The following is an 18,274-nucleotide window of genomic DNA, read 5'->3' as shown; positions in this document are numbered from 1 at the left end:
TTGGTGATGTGTATTCCTTGGGACAACTGGTTGTATTCAAAATACTTGTGGACTTCATAGGCAGCAGAGCGAATTGTCCATAATGAAACTTTATGGATGATTAAATATTGACTGCAGCTTGTATTGAAGATGAGTAGACATAGTCAATTATTTATCATCTGTCCTCCAGCATAATGTCAGTAAAAATTGTGCTGAGTGGAGAGCAATTCAATCTATTTAAGTCTATTTTTAAATTGTCAGTAATGTTAAAACCTTTTTATTTCAACAGCTGAATAATCTAAAACAGCAGAACTTCTAACCAGATTTTGAGCCCTCAGAATTCTAGTGCATTAATTCATGACACGTTTTTGGATCAGGATGGCACTTCATGGATATGCCAAGACTGGATGGTCATTTAGATTGAAAAGATTTTTGAATGTCATCTGGTTCAAATCCCAGTGGTTTTGGAGTGAGTCTTCAAAGTTTTATTGCAGATGAGCAGTTAGAGTGAGCTTACTTCCCAAGAAGCTGCAGTATTTATTACTTTAACCTTCAAATTAAGTTTATGGAAGTTGGGAATTCACGCACCATTTCTTATGACTCTACAGCACCAGCTGTGGAGCTCCCCATCCCATGGGGAGGGAGGGTGAGGAACTCTTCCTTGTGGACACTTTTCCAGTATTGTCAACTTATATCCTTGGGACCCTGGACTGAGGCAGAGTGTGGGTGCTTGACATGGTGGTACCACTGTTCTGATTTTTTGGACACCACAGGCACATATAGCTTGGATCTGTGGAGAAATTGCTGTGCAGCACTGCACATGAACATAGAACTTGATGATTCTGTGAATCTTAAGTTGCCATGCAGCTCTGCACATTTTGTTTTTCATTTTATTTTTGGGTTCCTATAGCTAATATGCATCGTGTTGAAGTATGCGATCTATGGATTTGCTTATTTTATTATCAGCATCATTTTCAGCTGCAGAACAATATAAATTGAATAGTCCTTTAAATTGACCTGCCCTTCAGCCTCTGTGGGTAATAAATGTGATGAGACATGTCAGGAGACAAAATAACAGACTCAGAGATTAGGTTAAAACCATGTCTTTTGCAGAATATGAAAGTTGTGTGGGTTTTACTGACCCTCTTCTTTTTTCCCAGATGGTAGCAGCTCCCTGGAGATGTACTAGAACTCATTTTCTGTTCACTGGCTGAAAATACAACAGTTGTGCTGTTTAATATTTTACTTTGAGGAACCAATTTGATGTGCTGCAAATGAGTGTTTGTAGACAGGTCAGCAATATCTTCCTCCTGTGATGAGGGAATACATGAACAGGATACAGAATGGTCTAATGTGCATTTCAAAGTTACGCACTCTTGGGGTTCCTCCCCTCCCCTGGAATTTCTAAACTGTCTGCATTATAATAAATTTATGTAAAACTGTGCAAAGGAACAATAGGAACTCGTAGTTCTGGCTGCTTGGTTAAAATGGAAAAAAACAAATATGAATAGTTGAAGGTGGAGCTTTCAGTCCTTTTGTTTGCCTCTGTGCAAGCAAGCATTAACAATCAGAAAATAAATGGGATGGTCTGGTGAAACACTGTGTTTTATTGGAGGATAAATGTTGTAAGCTTTTGACAGCAGTCCAAGTACATTATATAATGCTTCTCTGAAAATAGCATGATATTTTTTTTCTGGTCTGAATTATATTTATTAGTTCAGGTGAATGCTGGGAAAGCCAACATCTGTATGTAACCGGCACTTAACATGAATTACTGATTTGAAGACTATGCATCAGTCAAGGATATCTTAAGCCAGTTTGTTTGATCACAAAAATCTGAAACTAAGAATATTTATTCCTATGTAGCTAATGCTGACAAGCAGCATTTGAGAAGCTGGCACTAGCTGAGGTTGGTGGCATCTGAAGGTCAAACTTGGATACATCAAACCTGTCTTGAGAGTAATATGTAAACATAGGTTTTCAGGTCCTGCTGAGTTCAGTACTCATGTGTGCAGCTGCTCCCAGAAGAAAAGATTATATAAACCAGTTGTACAAATGCTTGGTAATATCAGTAATCTGAAGTGTTTGTATACCCTTTGTAGAACAGCAGAAGAAATTACAGTTTTAAAGAATAGGTTTGTTTTTTTTTTCTAGAGGAAGCTGTTAAGATATGACCTGAATATGTCTCAGGAAAAAAAAAATTACATTAAATTCCTCTGCAGTACACCTGTGATTTTTCTTCCTTTATTGTTCCTAGAGCCCTATTCATCTGTGAACGTGAATGTTGGAAGTGCTAAAAATACCAAATTGCACATGAGGCTTCTACTCAGGCTTACCCAGTTTTAAGTTCAGTTTTAAGTGTCCAAATGAAGCCCTTGGAATGATGCAGTGATACCTGGTCCTTTTCTGTATGCATGTCCTAGTTACCTGCTGAGAGCAGCATCCTTTGGCCATGGGAGTCAGGACTCATTAAATAAGTCATGATTTATAGATTAAGTCATATTATATGACTTAAGTCATGACTGCAGGAGTACCATGTTGTCTTGTGTCTCTTGTGAGAAAGAGAGAGCGAGCAGAGCTCATCTTGAGTGCTAAAAATCCACACCCATTCTGTCCTTTTAATGAGATGTCAGCCTAGATAATTTAAAACCAAACTTCCCTTGTAGAAAATACAGAAAGCTTAAGTTTGTTTGTATTTTAGAAGAAAAAAGGAGGAGAAATGGGGACTTCCTATTTCTGCCTACAGAAATAATCTGATAATTAGTCTGCAGATTCAGAGTGTTTAATATTTGAGGGGGCCTATTGTCTGACCTTCACAGTACTTTGTGATTAGACCTACAGTACCTATTATGTATCATGTAAAAAATGCGAATATCTGCTGGGCATAGAGGTCCACAGAATACAGATGTACATGTTCAAAATGGATTTGAACATGGTACTTCTTTTCCAAACTCATGTTTGAAATATTGCTCTCACTTTCTTTAACCTTAGGATGTTTCCTGTGCATGAAGGTACAAGGAAGTTGTCCAAAATTTTTAATTTATTATGGACTTTTCTGATTTGTGGTTTTACACACTGTATAATTTTGCTTCTTTATTTCTTTAATGTCTCTAAATGCTTTTACTATTTAGCATTACAGAGGGAGAATATATTGGTCAAGAACTGTGCAGTTGTAGTACGTGTTACTAAATATTTCTTGCTGTTTCTGTCCTTTTAAACAGATGATACACAATTATATGGAGCACTTGGAAAGAACCAAACTTCATCAGCTAACAGGGGGTGATCAGCTAGAATCCACAACACACAGTAGAATTAGGTAAGCTATTTATTGCTCTCTCACCCTGAAATGAGAAAAAATTCCATTCATTTGTGTTTGCAAGACTTTGTTCTTTAATCCTACAACAACGGTTTGGCTGAATCAGAAAGATTTGTTGTACGATTGCAATGCGGTAAGAGAACAACGTAGAAATCCATAGAAAGAGGCTTTTGCTGTCGTGCTGCTAAGCACTGAGATCTACTTCATGCATTAATTAGCCTTAAACAATTTCAGCTTTTTCGAGTGTTGGTGTTGGGGCAGGCAAGGAAAATGTCAGTGGCTGTCCCAGCACCGCCGAGGTCTGGCTGCGTCTTTGTGTGCGGGGCTCTGGAGGTGCATGCGTGGTCCCTGCTCGTCCTCAGGGCTCTCTGGGAACAGATTATGCAGATCTGGGGGCTTTGGAGCCTCTGAACCCTTCGTGGAAGGAGGGAGAAGCACTCCTGGGCTGGCTGTGCCTCTGCGCTACCGCATCAATGCTGCGAGGAGCGGCGAGGGGGAGGAGGGCGGTGATGTCATTGCTCTGGAGCTGCTGCAGAAGAGTGGAACACTGCTGCTGCTGATGGCATTGTTTTTGTGGTGGCGGCTGAATGACAGACTTTGCCTACAAAGATCCCCCCTTGGCCCCTGCGTAGCCTTCTCGGAGCCGGCGTTCCACCATGCCAGCACAGCGCCATGAATCCGGGCTGCATGCTGCTGTTTGTGTTTGGCTTCGTTGGCGGGGCGGTGGTCATTAACTCGGCCATCCTGGTGTCGCTCTCTGTTCTGCTGCTCGTGCACTTTTCCATTTCCACTGGGGTGCCAGCTCTGACGCAGAACCTCCCAAGGATCCTCAGGTACTCTGACCCACTGAACCCTGTCTTTGTGTTCTCTTGCTGCTCCCCTACTTTCTGTTCTGCTTTTTCAAACGAATTAGAGAAGTAAATTATATATAAATGTCAGGCTTTGTTGTAAATGTGTCTGTGTACAGACATATAATCTATTTTTTTTTCATTGCCTTTTATTTTAGGTCACTTTATGTATCTCTGTTTTGTGCAAAGCTTTTAACATCAGTTTATTGTAACCTGCTGCAAAAGCTGCAATGTTAATGTCAGGGATAAAGCTCACGTTCAGTGTATTGTCAAGTACTTGGCTGATCTTGTGTAGCATAGATGTATGCAGTGTGAGGCTTTGTACTGTTAAACTGCACCTGTTTTAATCAAAAGGCTTATGTAAGATCAATTGATATTAAAACAACAGTAATTAACTGATAATGTTATTTTCAAAAAATCTGATTATTGGTTGGTGGGGGGAAAAAAAGTCTTTCATTATTTAAGCATTAGAGCTCTTAAAGCCTATTCACTATTGTTCAGCCAAATGTTACCCTCTCCTCTGTTCCTGTACTTGTATGGCAAATTGCCAGCTGTCTTTCCCCCCCCCAGGTTATGTTCTGTTTGTCCTACGTGCTTGGAGCAGTAGCAGACAGAAATGCATTAGAATGTTGTGGCCAAAAGTAATCTTGACATGTTTTAATACTATAATTACAGATGGAAAACAGCTGGAAAAGTTTTAAAATGCACCTTTCTGGCCTGAAAACTTGACATGTTTTAGCTGTGGTTATAAATTTAATAGTAAATTTTATTTTAAATGGGAAAAATGCTGGAAATTAGTGTTTTCTGAACAGCTATGTGCTTTTTCCTCCTTAATGGTGCATGTAGACTTCATATGGTAATTTGCTTTTAACTTGGGTCTGTGAGCACAGAAATGTTCCAAAGGTTAAAGGCAATCAGTAGATGAAAGAAATACCAATTTATACCAGCAGCTGATAAAAAACTTGAATGAGTATTTAAATACGAAGAAATAAAATAGATTTTGATTAAAACCCTATGGATTGATCTAGTTAGTAAGGCTATGTTTGTTTAAAAGGGGGGGAAACCCAAACCCAGAACAAATATTTCCCAACTCTAAAACCAAACAAAACCAAAACAGAACTTCATATTCAGTAACTTATAAGATATTTTTAAGTTTTAGGAGTCTAAGAAGACTAAGGTTTAAGTTGAAGGTTTAAAGAATAGATTGTTTGTTTGGGTTTTTTTTGGTATTTTTTTTTTTTTTTTTTGTAACATGATTTTGGTCCCTTGGAGTATTTAATGGATTTGAGGGGTTTAGGGAAACTATGCTGTTTCCTGCTCTTCTAATTTGCTTTAGGAATTACATGAACTGGAACTCACTTTCTTAATCTTCATTCATTTAAAAAAAAGAGATAAAAATCTAGGATGAAGAAATCTAATGGTAGAAGAATTGTTTCTATTTTGTAACACTAGTCAGATTTTAGAACAGAAAACCTTAAAGTTCTTAAAGGTTCCTGTAAATAATTTAGTGCATCACTTCAGAATAATAATTTAGGCCTTTAAAATACTTGTTTACATTCTGCTTACCGTGGCATTTTCGTATGTTTTTGGGCACTGGGAAAGCAGAAGAGGTTCTTTGCTTTCTGCTCAACAAGCAGTGAAATAAATGGAAATTACTTCAGTCTCATTTCAATTATTTCATTTCATGCAGACATTCACATAATAAAGCTTCGTTTCCAAAATTAGTCTCTTTTGCAAACTTCATTTACTGTACAGCCTTGCAATTCACGTGACCTCTGTTCCAACACATCAAAATATGTTTTATTATAAAATTTCTTTCAAATTAATCTGGAAAAAAAAAGCAATGTCAGGTAGGAACTGTTTTGGTGCCCATTTAATATTCTCTCTCTTGAGGATTGCAAAGCATCTGCCTTTCTGGCAAGTCCTGCAATAAGGAAATGTGCTGGAGCCTCTGCCTAAGTTCAAACCCTTCACAATGCAGCTCTGTCAGCCACTGAAGAGGAGCTTTTCTTCCTCCTTTTTGTTCCTGCACTTCTTATCCAATGGAATGGCCTGTCTTTTGTTCCTCACACGCCTGAGAGTTATGGGAAATCTAAAGCAAAGCAGGACGTGTTACAATAGTGGGAATCCTTGGAATCCACTGCGGGGTTTCTCATTCCAGCAGTTGCAGATGCTGGAACATTATCAGCTCTTTTGAATTTTGTAACCCAGATTAAAAATTTTTGAATTTTGTAACCCTGATTTTGCTTTACTCACTTTGCTGCATACTACTTCACAATTACTGACTTAATTTGGAATAATATTTCTGAAAGGCCAAGATAGGTCCAATAGGAGAATTAAGTGTAAAGGTTTTTGTGACAAGGAGCATATTTGTACACCTGGACTGGAAAGGTTCATGCCAATTAGAATTGTTTGCTGTTTGAACATTGTGAGTTTGACAATGTAAAATTTGCCAAAGGGAGTTTACTGATTACTTGGTAAATAAAATCCCTTCTTCACTAACTTTTCTTCAAAGTAAATAAAATCAAAAATATGTCCAAAAATGCTTAACTTTTGCTTTTCAGTGCTCCCTGCCATATATTAGCATGTATTTTGTATGCAAATACCAATTCTGCCTAGGTTATGTTTCATTTGTGAGGGGCCTTGTGAAAGAAAGCACATTTGGTTGTGACTTGACCTTTTATAATGCTAAAATGTGAAAACTATGACATCACTTGCACACACTTTTATCTTCTACTATACTTAAAGCTGTGCTACTTGATTATAGTCATTTTTTTCTGCATTACATTGTTCTGCCTAAACAAACACTTTGCTTATCTCAGTTCTAAGCCTGGCTGATATTTTTCCTTTTCAGGACTGGCCAAAGCATCTTATGAATGGCATTGCACACAATGTTTTTGTCTCTTCCTAGCAGGAAGAATGAATCCTCTTGTTCACTGAGCACACTACTGACCTGGGGATTTTTTGTTTCTTTTTGGGGTTACTACATAAACCTTCCAAATTTCCAAATGCTGTTTGCCATAGGGAAGTAGAAAGAGTGAAAAAGTGAAAATTTGTGATGAAATAATTTGCTTTGCTGGCACAAGCTTTTGTGCAGCTTTAGGGTGAAGCAGGGTGTTGAACTGATCTTGGGTAAAACTACACAATTTTTAGCAGAGCCAGTTGTAGCATTGGTAATTCCTGGCCCATTGCTTTTCTCTTACACAAATCCATGTAATTTCTGTGGTCTTCAGGAATAAAATACCCAATGATTTGAGAAGAGTTGCTTGAGGCTTACTGTTTACAGTTTTGCAAATGTTTCAGTTGATGATTTAGCTGTTTGCTGTTGTAGAAATTATGTGGTTATATCTTGAAGAAAAGGGTGCAAAATGATATTTTTAATAGTAGCCAATGAAAACTAATTTCAAACTGAAGTAAGGGGACACTTTTGTCTTATACTTCTGTTGGTGTTTTATGTCTGTGAAACTTCTGTTTGCTACAGATTAGATGCAGTATAAATCAATAACTGCTATTTAAAGCCATGGAATGGACTTGGCAATTGTGAAATGAGGAATTATTGGGTGCTGTGGCACAGTGTGGGTGTGCTGCACTGCGCATTTAATGGAGCAGCGTCTGGATGTTTGAATGTGGAATTACACCACTTCCCTGCTGATTCCAGAGGCCTGCAGGAAAATAAACTGTGGGACATCTGAGATGGCTGATGAACCCTGCCTGTCTTTCCAACAGGAAGGAGCGTCCAATATCCCTGGGCATCTTCCCATTACCTGCAGGAGATGCTCTCCTCACGCCTGAGGCTCAGAGGGAGGTGGCAGAAACACCGGCAGCAGAGCACTGGAAATTCCACGAGCTGAGCCAGCCACGGTCCCACACCAGCCTCAAGGTGAGCACAGCCTGGCTGCCTTGTGTGGCAGGAAAAACTCCCATAACAGATGGTAGATCTCTGGGAGGATGGAAAAAAGAACAACCCCAAATTGAAAGACAGGTGGTAGACCCCTAAAACCTCTCTGTATATGGCAGGTGCATTGTTTACTCCAGTGAGCTTTGAGGGAACCTTCTTAGTACAAGAAACAAAGTTTTGGGGGCATTTTCCAAATGAGTCATAATACAGGTTAGTTCTCCTTTTATTCTCTGCAGTGGGTCTTTTCTTTCTGATGAGGAACCCTTTTTAAAGGTTCCAACTTGTTTTTCTACACTAGATATGTTACTAGATAGTGGAAACAGTCTAATTAGTTTTATCCTGCACAGCATTGCAGATGAGTTACTCCTTCAGATTTAATTATTGAATTTTTAAACTATTTTTTCTTTTTTTTCAGGCAACATAACCAAAAAAGTCAATTTTGCTAAGTCAACACAGCACTGACTTGCAAATGTTTAGGCTTTGAGATATTCTGATTAATTTGGTGTCACTTAATGAAGTTGCTTTTGCTTTTCTTTAGTTCTAGAACAAATACTCTTAACAGTTTAATGTGTGGTTTCCAAGAGTAAGCTAAAAAGATACCATAAAGTCAGAAATATAAAATAGATGAGGTGATTTGAAATTCCCTTAGGGAAAGGACCATTCTATTTCCCGTTTTTTCTTGTGCTGTTGTCAGGCTATTTTCCTTGAGCTTTGTGTGTGAAAGTCAGTGATCAGTTTGTGCTGCATCAGTTAGTGGATGCTCTTGGAATACAAAGATGTTCCAATGTCTAAACAGAGCCAGCAGCTCTGCTGAGGTTTTATTCCTTGTTTGCGTGAGCTCTGGATGCTCTTAGTAAGGGGCACCACTTCCTCCCTTCTGTATCTGCTCACTCAAGTATGAAGAACCATTAGCCAGTCCCTCAACTTCACCCATTCAAAAGGCCTTTGGGTAGTGGTTTTTTCTTTTTTTTTATTCCTTTAGAGGTGTCTGTATTTCTGAATACTTTTGACAGAAAATCACATATTAATAATTGGTTATTCTGCAGTTTACTATTAAACAATGACAACTGTCAGTAATTGATAGGCAATTAGTGCTGTATTTTTTATTTCTAGGGCTTGCAAATTCAGTGTGGAGACGTTACTGTAGGAAGCAAGCTTTAAATTTATGCTGATACACATAAATGTGTATTTTGCTTCCTGTCCCCACACAAATAAAAATTTTGCCTTAGTAAGTTCCAAAAGGAGAAATTTGTAAGTTAAAATTCATAGTAATCTTATGCTAAGTACAAGAGAGACAGTGTATATCTACATGCAGGTCTCTGCTGTGTTTTTTTTTAAATAAAATTTATCTTAAAATTCAGTTTCATTTCATCCTCAAAAAGGCATGCAGTGAATTTGTGCTTTGCAAAATCTATTTTGCATTAAACCTGTTTTGTTCTTGACAAGTTCAGTCATGTTACCTTAAAAAAATTTAGCAGACTTGTCCAGGAGCCTTGCTCTCACCTCTGATTCCCAGACAAACCCTACAAGAACTTCTGATAAAGGGTTACCATTCTGCCTTTCTTTTGCACACAGCAACCTCAGGTTTCATCTTTATTTTCCACAACAAGATCACTCTAATGCTGTGTGCTAGAAACTATTGGCCTGAACAGGCAGGCTTGTTTTCCTCTCTGCAGTGAGCTGTTGTTCACTGTAATGTGCTCCTTAAGTCATAGATCAGACATCTGATGTAGGTCTGGGCATGAATGGGAGGTAAAATGTGGATGAAGGAGATGAGAGAAGAGTCAAAAAAGGGCTGTTGGTATATTCAGGTTGTGTCACACACAATCCACTCTGCCCTTCCACCCGGTGCTTGATGCAGCTCTGTCTGAGTAATGGTCCCAATCTGGATTAAGTCCATAATTAATGCAATACTTGTGGGTCTTGACACAGTGTCACTGTAAATTGTTACCAAGAATCAGCTTTGGAGGAGGAGCTGTTTACTGATGTTCCTTGGTGGATCTGAAATCTTAACTGGACAAGGAGTTACCACAGTTCCATGTCTCATTGCCAGTGTCAGCCAGTGCTCACAGTTCAGACTGGAAAGTGCATAAAACCTGAGTGAAGAGCTTGCAAATCTGGGAATGTTCATGGCCAGCTTGGACAGGGCTTGAAGCACCATGGTCTAGTGGACAGTCCCTGCTCACCACTAGACTAGGGGGTTGGAAGAAGATGATCTTTAAGGTCCTTCCCAGCCAAAACCATTCTGTGATTATGATTCTATGAATTACTACAGTTTTATGTAGTTAAATCCATGTTTGCATCAGTGCTTCAGTGGCTGCTTTTTAAGGTACCATGTATATTCTGAATCATTAATTTTGTATCAGCTTTGGGAAAATGTAGCAGTTCATTGTGCAGCTAGGAGGACTCTTAGAATGAGAATGCTGCTTGTTTTCTGGAAGACTTCATGGAAAAGTACCTTAAAGTTGTGACTAATATTATCAGCTGAGATCAAACATTACTATTAAAAATAAAGGCATTTTTATTTAGCTATAACTGCCATCAGTGAAACAGCCATAGGCTAAAGATGACTGTATGGCTTAAAATATTCTTTTTATTTATCTGTCTTTGCATTTGTGTAATTTTCGGTATAATACAGTGGTTTTGTTGTCTGTTCCTTAGTTTATATGCCCATCTCTTCTATTAACACTTTATGTTCATTTTTTACTGGTAATGGTGCAATTCTAGGATGAGCTCTCTGATGTTAGCCAAGCAGGATCCAAATGTACTACTCCAGCATCCACAGCTGCTTCAGATGATCCTGTGCTGCCTGCTGAAACCCCTCAAAAGGAAAATGTTGAAGGGCTTGCAAAGGACAGAGAGATGTCGAATGAGAAACTGGATGTAAGCAAGAATATTGAAATACAGGCAGCTCAAGAGACAAGAAATGTGTGCACTGGTGAGCTGCTTCAACTTCTTAATGTAGGGTTACTATGGACCTCTTATTTGATCACTTATTAATTATCTTTTGCTGTGCCACAAATGAAAATGGGATTTTTACTCAATATTTTAAGTATAAAATATTGGTCAGAGGTTGTTTTTGGTGACTTTAGTCCTTTTTTCTTCAGAATCAGAATTTTTTTATGACGTTTCTTTGGCAGTAGAAAAGGCACAAAGTCACGAAGTATTGGACATCATGGTTTTAATTGCAGAAATAGTAGGAAATAAGTGCTGTTGGATGACTTGTGTTAAATTCAGAAGTGATCTAGAAATTCCAGTGTCTAGAGTATCAAAATCTGTGGGTCTTTTCATTTGATTACCTTGATAAGTCTTTGAACAGAAGTATCCTAAGTTGGTGGTTCATTAAGAACTACAACATGTAGTTAGTATGTCATGATGATTCTGATTATGGGCATGTACCACTTGCTTTGCCCCAGGGGGAAATGAAAATGAAGAAAAATCTGAAGTTCAGGCAATCATTGACTCAACTCCAGAGTTGGATATGGATAAAGACATCAGTGGATATAAGGGTTCCAGGTAAGTTGTGTTTTGTGATTTGAGGAAGAAGACAAATTTTAGAAGGTTATTTAAAGATGTTCTGTAGGGGAATTTTCCTTTTTCTTGTCTTTGTTTCATTCTTGTGATGAGAAAGATAAAATTACCCAGTGTGGTGAATCTTAGGGGTGTAAGAGCTTTGTGTGAAAGGAGCCCCTTCTCTGACCAGAGGAATATTTTGACCTCCTACTATTCAGTTCTCTTGCATTCTTGTTATATTAAATGACTTCCAGTTTTGCTGAGCTGTCTGTTCTTCAGGCATTTGGGCTAACTAAGCCCTGACACAACTGAATTTATATAGGCCAAAACTTGATATACTTTAATTTATTAAAATAATGTCCAGCTCAGTATCAGCAACTGCTTCAAGTTTGGGATCTTGATGGCACAACAGTATTTGAAAATATAATCTAGAACTTTTAAGCTAACTGAAAACTTGTGGGGCTTGTTTGAGGGAACAAATGAACTACTGGTAAAAAAATCCAGAGCAAGCTTTTCTTTGTTGTGGGAGTGTTATGTCCCTGCTTTTCATGTCTTGTTTAATTCTCTGCCCAGCACTCCCACCAAAGGCATCAAGAACAAAGCATTTGACCGTAACACAGAGTCACTCTTTGAAGAGCTGTCATCTGCTGGTTCTGGCCTAATTGGAGATGTGGATGAAGGTGCAGATTTACTGGGTAAGAAAGGTTATTTAAAGATGCTGTATACAGCAATTTTCCTTTTTAGGAAGTACTTAATTATTATTGCTGGATTTATTGTTAGGCTTCATTTGCATTAAAATTGTTTGAGTAGCATCCTGAGGTAGTCATTGGAATGCAAAACCAGAAGAAAGTGTTTGTTCTTTCTCTTTGTATAATGATCTTAATCTTTTGGGGCACTTCCTTCACTCTTCTCCATTTCTCCCTGTATTTTCTCTTATGTAAGGATTTTTATCTTCAGGAAGGATTTTTGCCTTGAACTAGTTCTAGGTAGTTTTATTCAGGTCGTGCCTGATCTCTAGTGGCCTGGCTTTATCACCTCCTTAGGGATTTTAACTTGAAGGAGAATTGCAGCAAATGGAGTGGTGGTAATTTGAGAATCAAACTGTTAATTTATAGGGGAGGGGAAACCCACATTTCTCCTTCCACTAAGCAGCTTGTTGTTACTTCTAGGCTGACTGAAAAAAACTTGATTTTTGGGTCAGAAATCAGATCAGAAATCTCATCAGAAGAATGCTCTTTCTATAAACAACATAGCAAGTTATTTTTTGCTATATAATTGTTCAGGCTTCATTTTGAAATAATGAATACTATGGAATGTATAAAATGCAGATGCCACTCTCGGGTGCTTTTGAAATGGGCTGTAGGCAGACAATCAGCAGCTTGTTTGCTTCTGTACTCTGACCCTACAAAAATACAGATTGTTAGCACTTAAAACTCCTGTATGCAATCTGGATTTCTGGTTGTTCACTCTTCCTCCAGAAACTTATTTTACATCAAACAGGTGACATTTCTGCAGGTATTACTCATTATGAGTAATGGGCCCATTTCCAGTCTGAGATGGTTTTTCTTTGTTGTCATTTTGTGAGGCTCTCCACATCCTTAGTGCAACATACTCCACCCAAAACTCTTGGATGTCATTCCATTGTCACAGGGACAACTAATCACACATTCTGCATGCAAAAATACAGATACTGGAGAAGTATTAACATGGAGTAACACCCATCCCTTAGCTGTGATAAATTGATTAAAGAAATCAAACTATTGTCAGGATATCCTGATTCTAATGCTTTGTTTTTCATGAGCAAAAAGTAATATACTTTTTAGTATAACTTATTAAGGGTTTGTCAGTGAGTTTATTACCATTTTCTGTAAATCTATTGCTGGAAGCACCAGTGTGTGCAAACTAACCCTAGAGTTATTCCTGCATTTGTTATGCAGAATGTGTTGGTCTGAAAATTTTATTTTAAAATCGTCATTTCAGTTTGAGGACAACTGTAGTCCAAAACCTGAAAAGTCACACCTGTATCCAGGCTAGTCTGTGTGAAGCATTTGGACGTGTTCTAAGTGAGCATTAAACTTCAGTATGGAGTTGTGTAAAAATAGTTAATTGGGATTCTCTAATCTGTTTTCTCTTGGGCTGCATACCCAGGGGAATATTCTGGTGTGTATGCTTCTTTTTTCAAAAAATCTTTGAAATCTGTTGCTTCTCCAGTTAGGCATTCTTGGCTGCTGCTCTCATAAAATACATTCTCTGCATTTTTTCTTTGCTTGGTAACTTTTTTTTTTGCTGTTGCACCCTAGCTTTCTAGTTTTTGTTCTTGCATTATAAAAGATCCTGAAGCCTGTTGGATGTGATCCTACCTGCTTTTATCTGTGAATATTGAAAGTGTTTAAAAAGCAGTAGCAACGTGAATAAAATCTCTTGATGGCTGTAGTATAGGGGATTTCACCTGATATTGATAAATTAATCATGGCTAAGTTACTTCAGTAAATGTTATTTAATTTTAATCCAAAACCCAGAGAGGTAAATGTCAAAAGAGGGAACTTTGACTTGCATATCTATTTATAGATACTTATTTTCTTTGTTATCCAAATATCTTTAAAGTATTCTGCTGCCAAAGTTATTTAGAAGATTGTATTCCTAAAGTATTTTAAAAGGCCTCCACCATTAAGATACCTTTTTCATTCATTATGTTAATCTTGAATTAACATAATTTCTGCTGTTATCTGTGTGGTAATTATTTTGCTGTGCAAGATGCAAAATAATTATACTCTCCTGAAATTACCTTTTTTAAAATTCTGAAAATTACACAAGGTGTGCAAAAAATAGGGTGAGAAATTAATTTCCAGAAATTTAAGTAACACTGAAGTTGTTACTTGAAAAGTTATGTTCACTTTTTTCCATAATAGCATATTAATTGGAAACTTCTGAATGGCTTAGAATTTTTTCCAAGGACTCACAGAAAATGAGAGACTTTTATTGTTACTGATTTTTATAAGAAGTTTAACCAATGGAAATGGTTGCAGCAAACTTAAATTCTTCAACATCAGTCTTCTGTATAAATCCTGCTTCTAATCATATCACATCCCACTTCACATTTTTGGTGGTGGCTTTGTTTTAATTCACTCTTACTTCCTAAATCTAAATATTTTATTACTCCTCGCTCATACTACACCTCACATGAAATGTTTCTTGTTCTTGTTTTTGCTCTACATGGAATGCATGGGCTTTAAAGACCATAATTTCTTTGGTAAGGTATCATTTGTTCTGGGGAAATCTGCAGGGCTTTCACAATCTGAACTTTATATTCAGCATGTCTTGTGTCCATAACTGATACTCTTTGGTATCTAACGTGGTGTAAAAGGCAGTTGATCATTTTAAACTTAACTTTTTGTGGTCTAACACTCCTGCAACATATGCTGTGCTTGGTTTTAAGTACTGAAGTATCTTCTAAAAATACAGAGTAGCAGCACTGGCCTGTGCTTAGTCAGGGATGTCTTTGGGCTTTAATTGAAGTCAGACTGGGAGAAGGTGGGGGGAAAAGTTTTAGAAAGGAGGTTGGACCTGCAACTTCAGCTAGTTCACAGTTCTTCTGACAAGTTTGTCATACTTAAAATTCAGTTGACTTTAAACAGTGGCAAAACACAAGTTTTGTAAACACATCAATTTTATTTGCTAATTTCATGTGTTTGTTTCCTTTGAAAGGAATGGGGCGTGAGGTTGAAAACCTTATTTTGGAAAACACTCAGCTGCTGGAAACAAAGTAAGTGAGACTGTGAGAAGTCATAATTACTGACTTCCTGTTATTTCATTATATCTTCAATGTCCTGATACAGAATTGAAACTACACAAATGTGCTTTCAGTTCTAAGAGTAGTGGAGAGTTGTCTGAGTTGGTCTTCTAGAAATTAAGGGCCTAAGAAGCAAAATCTGCTTTTATCCTTGTAAGGCTCCAAGACATGCAGTGCTGTGTCCTGATGAGATCAACTCTGTGAAAGACATGCAGCTTTAAGTGCAGAGGCAAATCCAGTGGAGCACTGTTGAGGACTGATTTATCAGTACTTTTTTCTAATAGAGAGGATGTGAATGTGGTTGAATGTTGGAGATTTGGATGGGGGGAGATGGTTTGACTTCTAGGAAAGCTGTATCTTTTTACAGTATCTCTGTGTAAGAAATGTGTAGGTCTTCAAAAATAAATCCAGGCTGGACTGTGAGACCATGGTCATCCTTGTAACCATGTGTTTTCAATGTTCATGTAGAAATGCACTGAATGTAGTGAAGAATGATTTAATAGCAAAGGTGGATGAATTGACCTGTGAGAAGGATGTACTACAAGGTGAATTAGAAGCTGTAAAGCAAGCAAAACAAAAGCTTGAAGAGAAGAATAAAGAATTGGAAGAAGAGCTGAGAAAGTAAGTTTAATTTAATTCACGTAAAAAAGTAAAAGAAAAACTCTTCTGTGGTGTTTAATGCAGCTGGTTTTTATTTTGTATCTAGAGCTCGTGCAGAAGCAGAGGAAGCAAGACAGAAGGCTAAAGAGGATGATGATGTAGGTGGATATATATGTGTGTGTGGTTTTGTGTGTGTAATTGAATGGGACACTAGAAGTCTGTGTGCTTAATGAGTTCTACTAAAACTTACTGCCTAATAATTAGTGGTACAGTTCCTCTCTGTGTAGAAATGACAGAAGGTCTAAAGGGCACAAGTAAACTTAAATTGGCAGTGATTGGTTTGCTTGCTTTCCTCTCTGCCCACTATTATCACACTCTTTATTTGAAGAAATGTTTTAATTCATGTTATATCACATACAAAGGATGGGAGGAGAGGAAGGTAAAACTCAGATTTCCAAGGCCCTTAACTACTTGAAATCTGGGGTTGTGCCCTAGCCTGGCTGTTACCAGGAGGCAGAGGGTGGCTCTGCAGGGCCCTGTGGTGCTCATTTGTCCCTGCCATGTGTGTTTTTGTGTGCCCAGAGCGATGTCCCCACGGCGCAGCGGAAACGCTTCACGCGTGTGGAAATGGCCCGAGTGCTGATGGAGAGGAACCAGTACAAGGAGAGGCTGATGGAGCTGCAGGAGGCTGTCCGATGGACTGAGATGATAAGGTGAAAAGGATCTTTGACAGAGCTCCTTGTGGTTTTTAGCTGCAGAGTGATCTGGTCAACAGGTTCATTGGCTTCTGCCTGTTTTCCTCATGCCCATGAGGAACATTGTTTTTAAGTTATGGGCATAAAATTTGTCAGAATAGTTCTTGGTGATACCTCACCAAGTGGAGTGAACATCTTCATCACAGTGAAGATGTTACTTCATATGATGTGAAATACATTTTTTCAAGGGATTCTTATTTTAGAACAGTTACAAAAGTTGGTAATTGTAAACAACATTAATCTGATGGGCAGTAAAAATTACTCTGCGTGTACACATACCTTGTGATGTCAAAATACAGATTACGTAGCCTTCAGACTGAGCATAAAATTTCTTTGGAAGGACTTAGGTTGTTCAGGATAAAACAGTTGAAAGTTGTGCAAGGTGTGTTAAATATGAGCAATTAAGATGGTGATTTGGTCTCATTTGCATCCTGAATATTTAGTTGTGTGGAAGGTATAGTTTAAAAACCTAAGTCTCAGACCTCAGCTCATCCTTGTCCCTGAGCACAGGTATCAGAGGCTGTGGTGCTGCCTGCTGGCCATGGACAGCAGTGACATGTAATTGTTCCCATTGTCCTCATGCCTGTGACTGGGAGGAAAAATGCACAATCTCAACAGCCGTGGCTTGTTTTTCTGTAGCTGTTTCTGATGTAGAAATCCTCTCCTATCTCTTATCTATGGCTACAGGAACACTTACTTTATCAATTATTTACTGATGTATTGAAGATTAACAGGCTTTAAAACAAAAAAGCAATGGTTAAAATATTAAATAGGGGACAGAATAATTTTAAATGGTTTGCTGCTTTCTTCAAGCTCTTTTCATTACAAAGTGTTATGCAGACTTGTCTCTTCTGTCTGAAAAGTTGCTAGTTTGTTTGGGTTGCAAAGAAATGTGGATGAAGTTTATTATGTAACTCTAGTTCCTCTAGTGGGAATTTCAATATTGTCCTCTGATCAGTAAAGAAGTAGCAGTGTGAAAAAACAGGTTCTGTTATTTTCAAGATGTTATCCTTTTCAATAAAAAATAAGAGTTACACACTGTTCCTTTTCCTTTTTTAGTTGTTGTTTACTGAGTAAACTTGGAATTCATTTCTTGTAGAGCATCCAGAGAAAATCCAGCCATGCAAGAGAAGAAAAGATCAAGCATTTGGCAATTGTAAGTATAGAAAAACAACTCACTGGCAGAAATAAGTAAAAACTTCAACCAATTAGCTGGCACATTTGTGTATGTTAGCTAATTATTTTTTGGCAGATGAAGATCTCTTAACCCTCTCCTCTTGTTGCCCAGCATGCCAACTTGGTAAGATTGGTCTTGAAGACAAAATGTATTGTAAGCCACAGCATGTAGTGAGTGGCTGTGAACTTTGTCAAGTTAAATGCCAAAGTGCTGGAATTTTTTTTCCTAGCTGAATATGCACCAGGATTCTTCCGAACATTTTTTCCATGTTTGTTTTTATGACGAAAAGTAGAAACTGAAGAGCACATGTAGATTGCATTTACTTCAGCTTCTTTTCCCTCTGTGAAGTATAGCTTACTGATTGTTACATTCTCCTTGCTGACCTCAAGCTCTTTAAA

At 37.9% G+C, this 18,274-nt stretch overlaps 1 protein-coding gene across 10 annotated transcripts in view; it reads left to right on the top strand.

The window, feature by feature from the left end:
- The window catches only part of SPAG9 (sperm associated antigen 9), a 58,059-nt gene that overhangs the window by 20,802 nt on the left and 18,983 nt on the right, over window positions 1-18,274 (top strand). For 2 of the 10 annotated variants that reach the window (XM_086857353.1, XM_086857350.1), the window contains exons 4-14: window positions 3,201-3,295; window positions 7,870-8,023; window positions 10,769-10,979; window positions 11,458-11,557; window positions 12,128-12,249; window positions 14,790-14,804; window positions 15,260-15,317; window positions 15,813-15,965; window positions 16,051-16,102; window positions 16,527-16,657; window positions 17,799-17,855. In XM_086857353.1, the coding sequence (XP_086713479.1) occupies window positions 3,201-3,295; window positions 7,870-8,023; window positions 10,769-10,979; window positions 11,458-11,557; window positions 12,128-12,249; window positions 14,790-14,804; window positions 15,260-15,317; window positions 15,813-15,965; window positions 16,051-16,102; window positions 16,527-16,657; window positions 17,799-17,855 (1,148 nt within the window). Of the gene's footprint in view, window positions 1-3,200; window positions 3,296-3,657; window positions 4,129-7,869; window positions 8,024-10,768; window positions 10,980-11,457; window positions 11,558-12,127; window positions 12,250-13,702; window positions 13,715-14,789; window positions 14,805-15,259; window positions 15,318-15,812; window positions 15,966-16,050; window positions 16,103-16,526; window positions 16,658-17,798; window positions 17,856-18,274 lie in introns of those variants that run through there. The other 8 variants (XM_086857357.1, XM_086857355.1, XM_086857354.1 and 5 more) reach the window with 5 other exon arrangements.

This window comes from Cyanistes caeruleus, chromosome 19 (assembly GCF_971803275.1).
Source record: "Cyanistes caeruleus chromosome 19, bCyaCae1.hap1.1, whole genome shotgun sequence".
Classification (NCBI taxonomy): Eukaryota; Metazoa; Chordata; class Aves; order Passeriformes; family Paridae; genus Cyanistes; species Cyanistes caeruleus.
Note: the sequence above shows the minus strand (reverse complement) of the source record. Positions and strands in the feature narration are given on the sequence as shown.